This window comes from Carica papaya, chromosome 7 (genome assembly GCF_054855325.1).
Source record: "Carica papaya isolate Zhongbai chromosome 7, ASM5485532v1, whole genome shotgun sequence".
Lineage (NCBI taxonomy): Eukaryota > Viridiplantae > Streptophyta > Magnoliopsida > Brassicales > Caricaceae > Carica > Carica papaya.
Window position 1 is genome coordinate 29,192,723 of NC_142315.1, and position 13,989 is coordinate 29,206,711.

The 13,989-nt window shown below is 33.8% G+C and overlaps 2 protein-coding genes across 2 annotated transcripts; one reads left to right on the forward strand and one right to left on the reverse strand.

The window, feature by feature from the left end:
* Positions 1-4,670: 4,670 nt before the first annotated feature.
* Positions 4,671-5,867, reverse strand: CRR6 (chlororespiratory reduction 6). Its single transcript, XM_022043639.2, has 3 exons — positions 5,592-5,867; positions 5,284-5,415; positions 4,671-5,194 (listed from the first exon to the last, which is right to left on the reverse strand). The coding sequence occupies exons 1-3, from the start codon at positions 5,800-5,802 to the stop codon at positions 4,776-4,778; spliced, it is 762 nt and encodes a 253-aa protein (XP_021899331.1). The 5' UTR covers positions 5,803-5,867; the 3' UTR covers positions 4,671-4,775.
* A 1,665-nt stretch (positions 5,868-7,532) lies between these two features.
* Positions 7,533-13,963, forward strand: LOC110815710 (S-adenosyl-L-methionine-dependent methyltransferases superfamily protein). The gene is made up of 8 exons (XM_022043638.2): positions 7,533-7,838; positions 8,755-8,855; positions 8,973-9,113; positions 9,475-9,556; positions 10,338-10,531; positions 10,667-10,778; positions 12,511-12,615; positions 13,574-13,963. Exons 1-8 carry the CDS (start codon positions 7,680-7,682, stop codon positions 13,700-13,702), a joined length of 1,023 nt encoding a protein of 340 aa, XP_021899330.2. The 5' UTR covers positions 7,533-7,679; the 3' UTR covers positions 13,703-13,963.
* Positions 13,964-13,989: the final 26 nt, after the last annotated feature.

Consider the following 13,989-nt stretch of genomic DNA (forward strand, 5'->3'; position numbering starts at 1 on the left):
AGGAAAGAGGGAGGAGTCTTAGCAGGCCAATAGTTAGGGATTTTTGGGAGTACATTAGGAGGATTAAAGGAGGTGAGAGGTGAAGTCGGCTAGGCTGTACGGGGAGAGAGGACTGCTAGAAATGAGCTGAGTAAACCGAGGGGTGAGGGAGACAAACAAGGACGAGGTCATCTGTTGGCCGACACTTATTAGTTCAGACATATGTGTTTGGGAGGCCTTTGGCCTATACTCAGGGATGTTGGGGTGCTGATGTGTTGAGAATGCGAGTCTGTGTGTGTGTGTTCGTGGCCACTCAGTGGTCGGGTGCTTGGGCATTTACAGTTAGTTGCGCAAGGTATCGATAGGATATAGAGGCACGTCTTGTGTATGTGGCCACTCAGTGGTCGGGATATGGTTGGGGTGAAGCAGGTGCTGGGGTGTGGAGGTGCTAGTAGAGAGATTGTGCGAGTGTGGCCCTCAAGGGTCGACGGATGTGCGAGTGTTGCCCTCAAGGGTCGACAGCTGTGTGAGTGTGGCCCCTTAAGGGATCGACAGCTGTGAATGTGGGATTTAAGGGGTCGATATGTGTGGGAGTGTCTACTGTTATGGTGAGACAGTGGATGCGGCACATGTGTGCGTTGATTGCCTTCAAGGGTCGTTATTAACACCAAGAGATGCATTATAAATTGAGTGGTGTGAATATGGAAACAAGAGAGATACGGTTGAGTCTTATCATGTGAGTGATAGTATTTGTGGGGGGGTTATTAGTTGTTCTGGATTGTGATGATATTTAGTGTGGCAGTATTGTTGAATGTATTGGGTGGATTTGTATTATTTATCTAAGAATCAGTAGGGCTGTAGTGGAGTATTAGGTTAGAATATGAGGGGTGTTGAGCTGTGCTGACCAGTCGCAGGGAGATAAAGTTAGAGACAATAGGTAGTAAATGGAAATGAGTACGAGTGTGGGAGAAGCATGGTTGGAGAGGAAGTGTAGTTAGTAGAAAGGAAAAGAGACGGAGTCTTAGAATAAAATAGTGGAAAGGGAGTCTGACTAATCGTCATACTTTAGGTTTAAATTCTAAATTATTCTTATTGGGTTATGTATACTCATTACCTTCCTTGTCAGATGCAGCGCAAGAGGAGTCGGAACCAGAATGTATAGCCACGGGACTCCTTGCTTAAGAGAGATAGAATAGTAGTAGCGATAGCTGATTTTCATGTGTTCTCTTATATTTGTTAGACTTATTTTTGGGGTAAATATTGTATATCTCATAAAGAATTATGGTTGCCTAATGACACGAGTTTTTACAGTATTGGTTGAATTTTACTAATTACGATGCGTTGATATAGAATAGTAGAATATATCATTCTCATTTCGTAGGACAGGAAAGTGGTTTATCACATAATGTGACGGTGACAAGCAACGTTGAAACTCACCATTTGATGACCTTGTTTGATATGTAACAACACGACAGGTCTCGACACTAATTACCCAAATAGTGGGCATTTCACATGGACGTCCACATCATGAAGTCTACTATATAATGATGTGGCAATTATGTAGACACGTGGACTCTGTCAATTTAATCACAGTGTTTGTCTATTTGTCCGTTAAATATATTTAAGTCAACTCTATTAAAAACTATTAAATTAATATAATTTTTATATTAAACTACTTATCGACAATCAAACATTGTCTTCCTCAATTTAGTTATTTTTTTCTCTCCGCTTGAGTAAATATTATGAACAAGCATTTCGATCCAATATTTAGTACATGACTTCATTTACAATATAACATAATTAATAAAATATTATAATTTACTTTTATCATAAGAATGTATTGCTCAATAATTGGTTCCACATATTATACATATATATATATATTACAATTGTTAGTTCCTAAACGTGCCCAATTCAAATAACTTAGAATTGATTATAATGGAAAAACATTTTTTTTAGAATTTGCTAGTTTAATATGATCTTAGCTTGTCATTAGGACTGCCTAAAGAAGAATTTAAGTTGAATTTATCATTCAATCAAAAATATATATAAATTTAAATAAAAATATTTAATCATAATAAACTAAAGAAAGCAAAAGTAATTTTTTTAAATATATATATATAATAATTAAGAGAATATATATATATATACACATTAATATTATATAATAAATTTTATATGGTTAATAGAATTTCATAATAAATCCAAAGAGCATTAATGGAGAAAAATCGGCCGACAAGGGAACACAACATTACGTTTTGAGAGCTGGTTTGTTGAAGAAATCTGATTAAATTAATTCCCCTCTCACTCTTTTTTCCATCTGGAAACATGTTTTGTGACACCTTGTCTCGGTTTAAATTACACAGGCATTTATTTAATTTCAACTGCTGCCTTTTTCTTTTCTTTTTTAATTTTAAAAAACTATAGTTTATAAATCTATATATTTATTATAAATAATAAAATTATGAGAAGGATAGACCTATACGTATATATAATATATTAGTGTAAGTATTAGAGGTGGACTGCCGATTTAAATTTTAAAGTTAAAATTAATGTGGTTTTCTTAGTTGATTAGTTGAAGAACACATTAAATTTAATTAATTAATTAGCAAGACCAGTTTCAAACTTCTCCTAAATTCTGTCTGATGTATAGTTTTTTTTTTTTTCGATCAGTGGGTTGACCCACTTCATTTATTATCTTATATATCAATGGGCATTGCTTTTAAACTATGTAGATATAGCCAGTTAGCTATATCTACATACTCATATAAGCATAATACACACACACACACACACTTGTATAGATAGCTTTCTTATATTTTTTATACAATAATCTAAATACTATATGTAATTAAATTTAATGAGCAATTTTTTCTCTACCCGAATCATGCTTATACAAATATTTTCTTTATAATAAAATGATATGGATGTAGGAAAAATAATATGATAACTAACGATAAGCCAATAAATCAATTAATAAAATACAAAGAAGAATGATTGTTCTTTTAAAAGAAACATTATCACTGCATGATTGATCAGGCAGATGCAAAATGCATAATCATTTGGTTGGTGGGTATGAATCATCGAGACAGAATTATTTTACCTGGGCCCTAATCGATACAGGCATATACATATATATATATATACATATAGACACACACACACACATACTTATATGTATATATGTGCATTTCGATGTGAAATGTTGATTTCCTATTGGATTAATTGTGATATCCAAGTGGATCATTAGTTTATATGATAACAATAATGCAAAGTATTTAATCAAATATCTACTCCCCTTAAAAAATCCTGCCATGGTAGTCCCAATCAAAGGAATGTAAGCAGGCAAATAATATTTTTGTGACTCGCTAAAATTTGATTTAACTTAATTAATATAATCCCTTTTTGTTTAAAAATATAATACACTCGTTGAAACTTAATTTAACTTGATCAGTTTAGTCCGATCAATAAATTAATGAAGTAAATCGTAAATCTACTTAATCAAATATTATAAACCGATCATCATTAGTACACAATACATACACAAAATAGGGTTGTGAAATGGGAGTAGGAACCCATCACCTTCGCCATTCCAAAGGAAAGAAAGTGTATCAGCAGGCGCAGGCGTCTTTTGACAATTGTCTTCGACACAAATTCAACTACGGTTGCCTCAAATCCATGGAACATTAATTATTAACCCATATCTTCTTAACCATATTATAATTATATTCCCCTATATATACATACATGTATATATAGATACACACACATACACAAAAACAGTAAGTCAAAATTCTTGTTAATTCTCCTTAGGTGTAATACATACATGCGTCTCCATGCCTACCTCATACACAAATTACATATGTTCCATACTCTTATAGTATATATATACACACACACACATGTATATCTCTGTTCTGTTACTGCTACAAATGGGCGTGACCGCCCTACTCCCAGCTGGCCCCATACATATGAACTCATGTATTTATATATAATATGATAGTGGACAATATGAGAGGTGTACAAGGTAGAGGTTGCCGTCAGAATGAGAGACCAGAGGCAACAGTTCATGATTACTCCACCTCACAGAGAACTATGCATGCATGTGAACAGCGCCCCCTTCTTCCTACACCTTCATCTACTCCTCTGTGTGTGAATGTGTGTGTATATATATATATATTCTTTTGGGGCCAGCACCAATTATGAATGATCGATCAACTGGGAATTTGCTCAATTATATATAGTGATCATACGCAAAAATAATATGATAATATAATGGTTAAGACATAAACTCCAAGGTAATACTGTTAGTGAATATATATAATATGTATATACACACACACACACAAACGTAGAGGTGTTAAAAAGGGCCAAACTGGGCCGAAAACATATAATTTGGGTCGTATGCCCTAGTTCTATAGGTGAGCAGTCAGGTTGGTCTTAGGTCCAATATGTTCGGCCCATTGGGGCAGAATTGAGCTAGACTCACTGAGTTGTGTCGAGCCTCCCAACAACAACGTTTGTGGTCGCAATTCCCAGTACCTGACAATAACCCGCCAAAACCCCAATCAATCCTAACTAACTTGGCCTCCATTTGCTTCCCCCCATTTTGCATACAAAATTATGTGTGTATATATATATATATATGTGTGTGTGTGTAGTATATAGCAATACTGAAATCTTGATCACAGTTTCAGAGGCTAGTTTAAATTGCCCAATAAAAAATATATGATCGAGTAACTTATGGATGTTAAATATTAATTTAATATGTAATGACTTGCGAAGGTTGGAATTAATCAAGTGAAGGTATCATGTTGATCAATGAGATCAAACATTTCATCTGCAATTCCAAAACCAAGCATCCTAGCCATGTCACTCGCCTTTAACCTAGCCGCCTTCTTTGGAATCTCATGCTTCTTCAACCAACAGTAGACTACAAAAACCTTCTTCATTATAAACAACTCCAGTGCCTCTGGATTAAACACTACCCCCATTCTCATGCTCATCTGGTGCGGCACTAACATGGCCGCATATCGAGCAAGCTCTCCTGCCCGCCAATCCAGCAACACAGGCAGCCATGGATATACCGCATCAAGTCTCACAAACCACAGCCTTATATCAGGCAATTCGGATAGTTCTCTTTGGTCATGCTCGTCTTCTCTCCTATAAGTTATCGTGAATCCAATTGTTCGTTCCAGAAACTCCTTTGGCTCCACTATATTATTAATTAATTAGGTTTTTTGAGGAACCGGCGCCCTTTTGCTTAATTACATAACAATAATCGCAGAGTACTTGAGTACTTACCAGATGAAGGCGAGGTGATCCCAGTAGCTGTGTGGAATGGAGTTAAATCCAGCCGGCGAATTGCCTCCTTGTCCAGAAACACCTCGAATCGACCTTCTCTCGGCGGCATTGGAGGCGAAACTTTTGGTGAATCTGTAAGTTCATCTCACATCCATTATCAAATCCCTAAAAATAATCCGAACCTTGATTTCAAACCACTCATTGGATTATACGCCTTTCTTCACAATTATCAGACAACCGCCACATGTTCTGATGTTTATGAAATAAATAATAAGAAGAGAATGAATCGGATGAAACAGAGGAGTTACCGTCGTCATCGTCGAAAAGAGAGAGGTCGAAATTCCCAGAAGGATTGAAAGCAACGGAAACTGAAACCTGTGCTCGTTGATGCCTCGCGTGAGAAGAACACTTTGAATCGGGGACAGGTTTGCAGGGAATCGTGCACGGAGATGAAGAGGATTCGATTGTTTGTTTCGGTAACGAAGATAGAGGAAGCAGAGGCTTAATGGAAGTAGCCATAAGCTTTCTTCTCCAAATGTTTTCAGTTTCTTCTATCTGTTTTTCGCTTCTGTGGCCTTGTGTTTCCAAATGCACATATCCGTTTCCGGGTTTCTATATGGTACATCGCGTCTATTGTAAAAAAGTTGCATTGAACTCAACCCGTCCAATTGAAAAGCTAAATTTTGAATTTTTTTTTTAATTTTTTTTGGGGTACTGTTGCAAATTTATAAATTATTTAATCTGAATACAACGTAATTATTTTATTATATTAATATAAATATATTTATATTCATATTAATACAAAATTTTTTTTCGAGAGAAACCAAGTCATGTTCAAAATATGGGCTCGAGCCTTGAATAGGAACAACGACGAACAAAGAGCAAAGCTAAGTCGGCCCATAAGAGGTAACCCATTGGCCTATATGCATGTGATTTTTCTATTTTACCATCTTGTATTTTTTTTAAAGTCTTATGACTGAATTAGATTATTTATATAATAGTTCATTAATATTTGGAATGATTTGATACGTGCAAAATTAATTAATATTTAAATTTAATTATATTTGAATGATGGTCTATTAATATTTAGTAGTGACAATTATTTTTATTTAGAATGACAGTATGATATGATTATATATTTGAACAAATTATATTATTTTACTAATATTTTATTATATATAATAATAAATAAATAATTAAAATAATAAATATATAGATACATAAATATATCTAATTCAATATATACATATATAATTAAATTATTACATATATAGAAATGTTTGCATGAAGAAAAATGTCCACGAAGAGAGAGAGAGAGAGAGAGAGAATGTGATTGAAAAAAAATAATTAAAAAATTGTAAATCGAAGTGAAAGCAAGAGTAATAATCGAACCATTATAAGAATAACGAATCGGTAGTTTGAAAAAATAAAAATAAAACCATAATATTGAGAATCATAATTTAACCAGTAAAAAAATTGTACTATGTGTTTAAAAACGTAAACAATAAAAAAAAAAAATCGTAAAAAAATTATATCATCTACACTGAATTATTATTCAAACAGACTCTTAACGAAATGATTAGTGTTCAAAGTGGCAAAAAGAGAAAGAACAGGAGAGAAGAGGCCGAGGGCTTGACAGAACCGAGTCGCCCAACCCTACTTGTTGCTCGGGATATTGCCCTAAAACAAGGTACGTGTTAGCGGAGGAAAACGCCTAATTGCGGAGACGCAAGCCTCGTAGGCTTGTGTTGACATTCATATCCATCGTTCAAACTCACGCATAAATCGCCCAACCAAATTACCAGCACACGCAAGACTAATGCACAACAACTCTACACGTAATGCATTGAGGAACCGTCTCCCTCTCGTTGACTATTTTCGTCACAATTCATAATATATATATATATAATAATTCATTAATAAAAAAATTAAGTATTTTTTAAAAATATAAATAAAATGAAATTATTTTGTAATTTTATACTTAATTCAATGAAAAAAAAAACGTGTAAATTGTATTATAGTAGTAAAAAAATTAATCTCATATAAAAATTTATGTAATTAAAAATTAAATGCATCGTATTTTATTATTTTAATAATTTATTATTATTATTTGTGTATTTATTATCGAATGTTATATTATTTATAAATTTAAATATTTTTAAACTTATCCTAAATGTTTTAATAATAAATTATTATTATAATAATAAAATGTGGTCTGCCCGAGTTGGCAAAGGCAATCGCCCATTTTCGCAGTAAATTGAATTTTGCGTTATTTCCACCAAAAGGGCAGTTTATAAGGACTCGTCATCACATCTGGAGGGAAACCAGACGAGAGCGGAGAAGAAGCAGCGGCAAAAAAAATACTGAGACCGAGAGAGGGTTTGTACCGGTCTGTAATGGCGATAGCTTTCTCTTCTCCTCTCTTTCTCCCCACATCTTTATTCCCAAACTCCCCATGCCTTTCTGACAATTCCTTATTTCGTCCTCGCCTCCGGTTTTCTCCACTCAGGTCCCGCTCCGCTATTCGTGCCAGTTCAGCTGTTGCTCTGGAATCAGTACGTCTATCTGATTAGTCTCTTTTTATTTTTCTTCTTCGACCTTCGCAGATTAGGAATTAGCGGTTTATGTTTATACACTTCAAAGGTACTGCAGTTTGTGTTTTAGAAGTTGTTAAATGATGATGATGATTGGTTGCGGGGAAAATAAAGGTAAACAGACAAATTTTCGGCGTTCTACTTTGCTGCGTCGTTATTGAAAATAGAACTGACTGCTGCTTCTCATTTTCTGGTGAAGTGGCGGTCAGTTTGGTTGATGATAAAATCAATAAAACTGTGCAAGGGAGACTGTTTTATTTTGCGATAGAAAAAGAAAATGTCAATCTTAGGATTTTCTAATAGTTGGGACCTGTCGACTAACTGATCTTCGGGAGGTGTTTGTATGTTTGGAAATTGTCATTATACTCTCAATACACATGAGCATACCATAACTTTCATATTTGAATCAATTTTTGCTCTTACTTATAGCTTAAGATTTCTAATTGTTATTTCGAAGGTAAGATTTAGAAATTTATTTTCAAGGAATTGTTGGAACTGATTCAATTAGGGAAAATATGATCTTACTCTCCATATAAAGGATATTACAGTAATAAAGTAAAAGGATGTGATAGAAATTGACATTAGAATTGGTCAAACATGCAATAAAGAGAAAAACCTATGCTGGTTTATGTTTGACTCCAACTTAAACCTAACTTCTTTCAACACAGTATGTCTTAGCTATTGGCAAGTTTGGTAACAATGTTATATCAAGGTCCATTTGCTTTTTTGCTTGAATTTAGATTAACTTTTGGTTTCCAGAAAACACTTGTTCATTGCTTAATCTAGTAATTAACAGTGACATCATCTTCCTTTTAAAGGAATGCATTTGATTATACTGTTAATCATTTGACTCTATAACATGTTTTTCTATTTCCAGGACTTAGGCTCTCAACAGAATCAACGTTTGGAGGCTGACTTGTTTGCATGCCCAGTTTGTTATGGACCATTGATAAGGAAGGGCCCTCCTGGCGTTAAATTGTAAGTTGGAATACATAATGATATATGCAGGTATATATGTTTCTTTTTGTTTTTTTATTCTTTTAATGAAATTCTCTATCTAGTTGTGGTTTCATTTAGCAATTGTAAAATCTGCAGGCAAGCCATTTACAGATCTGGATTCAAGTGTGAAAAATGCAACAAGACATATTCCAGCAAAGATGTCTATTTGGATCTCACTGTTACTGCTGGACTGCAGAACTACAATGAAGTAAAACCAACTATGACAGAGTTGTTCAGGTATAAAATAGTTTGTTGATTGTGACCGTATGTTCATGCATTTCAGGATTTATTGTTATTGGTTTTTGTTTCTTGAAGTATAAGTTGCACGACTACTGGATACCAACTGTGAAGTGTGAACTTTTATCTGTGAAAGTAGCAAACAGCTGCATGTACATGCACTTAGTTAATACTTTCCTCTCAATATAGTCTTCATTTTCTCCGCTAGCTGGAAAGATTATAAATGAATTTGGATAGTCTTTTTTTTGCTTTCCGAATATTGGATTTGACATGTGATGGATTAAGCTAGAAATCATGCTTTTGATATGCTTGATTTAGGAAATGCTGTTGCCTCAACTTTTTTGCTTTCACCTTCTTTTAGGAGTCCACTTGTATCTTTTCTGTATGAAAGGGGTTGGCGTCAAAATTTTATTCTAAGTGGCTTCCCAGGTCCTGATGAAGAGGTATGTCTTATTCAGCTTTGTTAATGATTCTTTATAGATGAGAGTCTCATTAATATTTAGCCCAATGATAAAGGTGAAATTTTAACGAAGGTAATTCTACTATGATTAATTCCCATAGGATACTTTGTTATGATATATAAGAGATCGGAGGGCATTAAGAGGGCCTATCCTGCACAATGTTTTAAGCTGATAACAAGCTGATTCAGTTGACAAGTTGTGAATTAATATGTCAATTCTGCTGATATTTGTTGTATGATTGACATGCTTTGTTAATGATTCTTTATAGATGAGTTTCTCATTAATATTTAGCCCAATCATATTGGTGAAATTTTAACGAAGGTAATTCTACTATGATTAATTCCCATAGGATACTTTGTTATGATATATAAGAGATCGGAGGGCATTAAGAGGGCCTATCCTGCACAATGTTTTAAAGCTGATAACAAGCTCATTCAGTTGACAAGTTGTGAATTAATATGTCAATTGTGCTGATATTTGTTGTATGATTGACATGCTTTGTTAATGATTCTTTATAGATGAGAGTCTCATTAATATTTAGCCCAATCATATTGGTGAAATTTTAAAGAAGGTAATTCTACTATAATTAATTCCCATAGGATACTTTGTTATGATATATAAGAGATCGGAGGGCATTAAGAGGGCCTATTCTGCACAATGTTTTAAAGCTGATAACAAGCTGATTCAGTTGACAAGTTGTGAATTAATATGTCAATTGTGCTGATATTTGTTGTATGATTGACATGTTTTATATTGAATGCAGTTCAAAATGGCTCAGGAATACTTCAAACCAGTACAAGGGGGCCTTCTGGTGGATGTTAGCTGTGGAAGTGGTTTGTTTTCTCGAAAATTTGCGCAATCCAGGACATATTCTGGAGTTATTGCTCTTGATTTCTCAGAAAACATGCTTCGTCAATGTTATGATTTTATCAAACAGGATGATACTCTTTTGGATGCGTAAGTTTGGCTGCCTCTTGTATATTTCAATGGTGAAATGTGCTAGACATTTATTTCTTGTTTTATCTGTAGTTGCATTTTCTGTCTAAGACAAAAAAAGAAAACTGATTCACTTTTCATACAAGAATGTTGCAGCAATCTTGCTCTAGTTAGAGCAGATGTTTCTAGGCTTCCATTCTCGTCTGCATCTGTTGATGCTGTTCATGCTGGTGCGGCTTTACATTGCTGGCCATCACCTTCTAATGCTGTAAGTATTGTATCATTATATCAATGATCTTGTAATGCCCAAAGCCAAAGTTGGGCACATTATATTGCAACCCATTTATGAAAAAATTGATGAACATGCAAGAACTAACAAAAACCTAAAACCAAGCAAAGAAAAATGCGTCAACTATTAAATAGTAAATCCTTTTAAAATGCAATTATATCTCAAAAATCAGAGAATTAAACTCCTTGAATCAATAAGATCTACAAATCTAAATCAAAATAAATTTAATAGGTTTAAAATATTTAATTTAAATTCTTTAGCTACTCACACTTCTCAAATCCGCAATATGTAATTTATTCTTCAAAATTTGTAAGAAAATGAAAATAAGGTGAACTTATAACTCAGTGAATAATAATATATAATATATAAATTAAGTATACATCTCTACCAATTTTGAACCATATTATTAACACAAGTTATCTATTTTAATATTCTAAAATTAGATAAAAACTGAAGTTCAAAATTTCATATTTGCATAACACAACCAAGGGTTCAATTCTCCCAGCACAAACTAAATTGAGAAACGATATCTAGATACCTATAGGTTTAGGTTAAATATATAGAGCTAGAATTTAACAGACAAAATTCACATTCAAGTTATGTAGCCAGAAAATTTGAGAAACAGTCAAAAATTGCTGCTAGAAAAATAATCTTTTATTTTCCTCTTTCTTTTTAAGTTGGTCATCATATTTAAATTCTATAATATTGAGTTCTAAATTAATTTGAGGACTTATCTTTATATATAGAACATCTAAGAAACCATAACATTTCTATTTTTTGTAAAATAATCCCTTAACTTAATAAATGGAAATTGGTGTGTCTAGGACCGGATATTACAGATCTTCTGTGAGTTCTTTTAGCAGTTTGGTTTGCAGAGTTGAAAATTGAAGTGCAACTGGTCCACAGGGACATTGCCTAAACCCAATCTTCCGTTCATAAACTTTGCTTCATAATTTTAAGTTGTATTTGATTTCCTAAATTCATGTGTTTATTAATGAAAGTACCTAAGAGGTGTGTGTTTGTGAAATAATCAAGCATAGCAAAAAGAGTTTTGTATAAAGTACTAAAAGCAATATTTTAAGAATTTCAAGCTCCATCTTCATTTTTGCAGTCATTTTCTTTGTCGTTAATTAACTTATATGTTTTGTGAATGAAGTAACTTACATATCAAATAACGAAGAACTAGATATTGAATAGGAATAGAATAGTTTCATACAAAATGTAGAGTTATAGTAAAGGACAATATCATTGGCAATGGCTAGGAGATTTTGTTTCCACTAGACAGAATGTCAAAGATTAGAGATAGTGATATTATAGAAGCTCTACAGAAAGCTTTTCTATTGTTATTCTAAGGAATCACCTTGGCTATGTTGAGTAGGTGAGAATCAGGGGAAACTGCATTACCATTATGTGTAAATTCCTCCAATTCTGGATTCACAGACAAAAAAACCAACTCTCTTTTGGGACATGCAGTTGTTGGGAGAGCCATTAGTTCTTAGTTGGTGCACAATTTATTTCATGCCTTTTCTTTTGAGAGATTAGTGGATGATCAATAAGAAAATTTGGGTTACATCCCCAGTTAAAGGTCAAGTATTTGTCCTTCAATCTGTGGCTTGCAGCTTGCTCTTTTGTATATGAATGCTCATTTCCTCAACCATGTTCTACTAGCTCTTAATTCAACTTCTCACATTATCTGATGGATGTTTGCCAGGTTGCTGAAATCAGTCGTATTTTACAAAGTGGTGGAGTTTTTGTTGGAACAACATTTCTTAGATACAGTTCTTCTACTCCACAGCTGATAAGACCCTTCTTACAGGTAATAGTGCTCTCACTCTCATCAACTAGTCCCTGAAAATAGGAAGCAGCCCAGTTCCGTTTGCTTGGGCTGCTGACAAAGTATGCATGTTACAAACATTTGCTCGACCATCCAGCGAAATATCAGGGTTTTTTTTTCCTTTTTTCTTTTCTTGAAAGATACCAATATGGCGTTTCAATTTCATCATCCAACTTAAAGAGAAGGTTTATGAATTCAGTGACCATGTCTGGTGGATTGATTTATCTGTTTTATGATGTTCCCATTTTATCACGAATCTGTCAGAATCTCAGCTATTTTGATAAAATTAGTGTGCTCCATTAGTAGGTGGACAGTGAAAATCCATGTCTATTTGGTTCTGACATTATGGACATGGGATATTGTCGTCTTTCTTGAATGCTCCAATTACTGCCAATTTTTAGTTCACTTGCCTATTTCATGTCAGTTGAATCGTAAATATCAATATATTTGGGAATCCTACTGGCTTTGGTGGGGGTTCATATTCATCTCCCGTGTATCAGAAAGAATTATTCAGCTGTTGCCACCAGCATCATAATGTTATAGTTGCAAAAGTTCTAACTGAAGCCTGGTTTTGGCTGTTCTAACCTGTTTACAATCTCGAAGATTTCTTTGTTTACTGTGATTACACATAGATTGTGATAGTCTGGTCATCTTCATTCAACTCTTTTATTTAGTGTATAGTGTGTGCACTTTTGAAGACCATAGATTGATCTATGACCACATTTCTAGTTGTCAAGTTCTTAAGCAATCAAACATCAGTACTAGTTTGTAGATGGGTAGATCCATAAAAAAAGCATTTTTGTGCTGTAAATGGGGTCGTTTTGGTATCCATTTAAATTTTGTTACTTATTTCAAATATATGGAAATATGAATTATGCTTTTAATTGGAAACTGTCTGATGCTATAAAATTGGATTTCATCCTGTTCACTTATGTGGCAGAGGGCGATGCGAACCTATAACAATTTGACGGAGGAAGAGATTGAGGATTTGTGCACCTCATGTGGTCTTGTAAACTTCACGAAGAAAGTTCAGCAGTCTTTCATCATGTTTTCTGCTCAGAAGCCTTGAGATTAGGTTTGATTAATTTGAACTACCATCTTCTCCATAGCTGGCTCTATCATACCATATTCTACCTTGATTTGTTGTATGCCAATTTGTTTACATAGAAATTGCGTTAGATGAGATCTAAAAAGGTGATAATAGCATTCTTAAGGACTAATTATAGCAAAGGCATGGTATTTACTATACGATATAGAAATGATTATTGTAAATTATCTTTTACAACTTCGTTAACGGCGAGTATAGCAACATCTACTGGCTCGTATGCAACTATCCTTGTATCGCTGGATTTATTT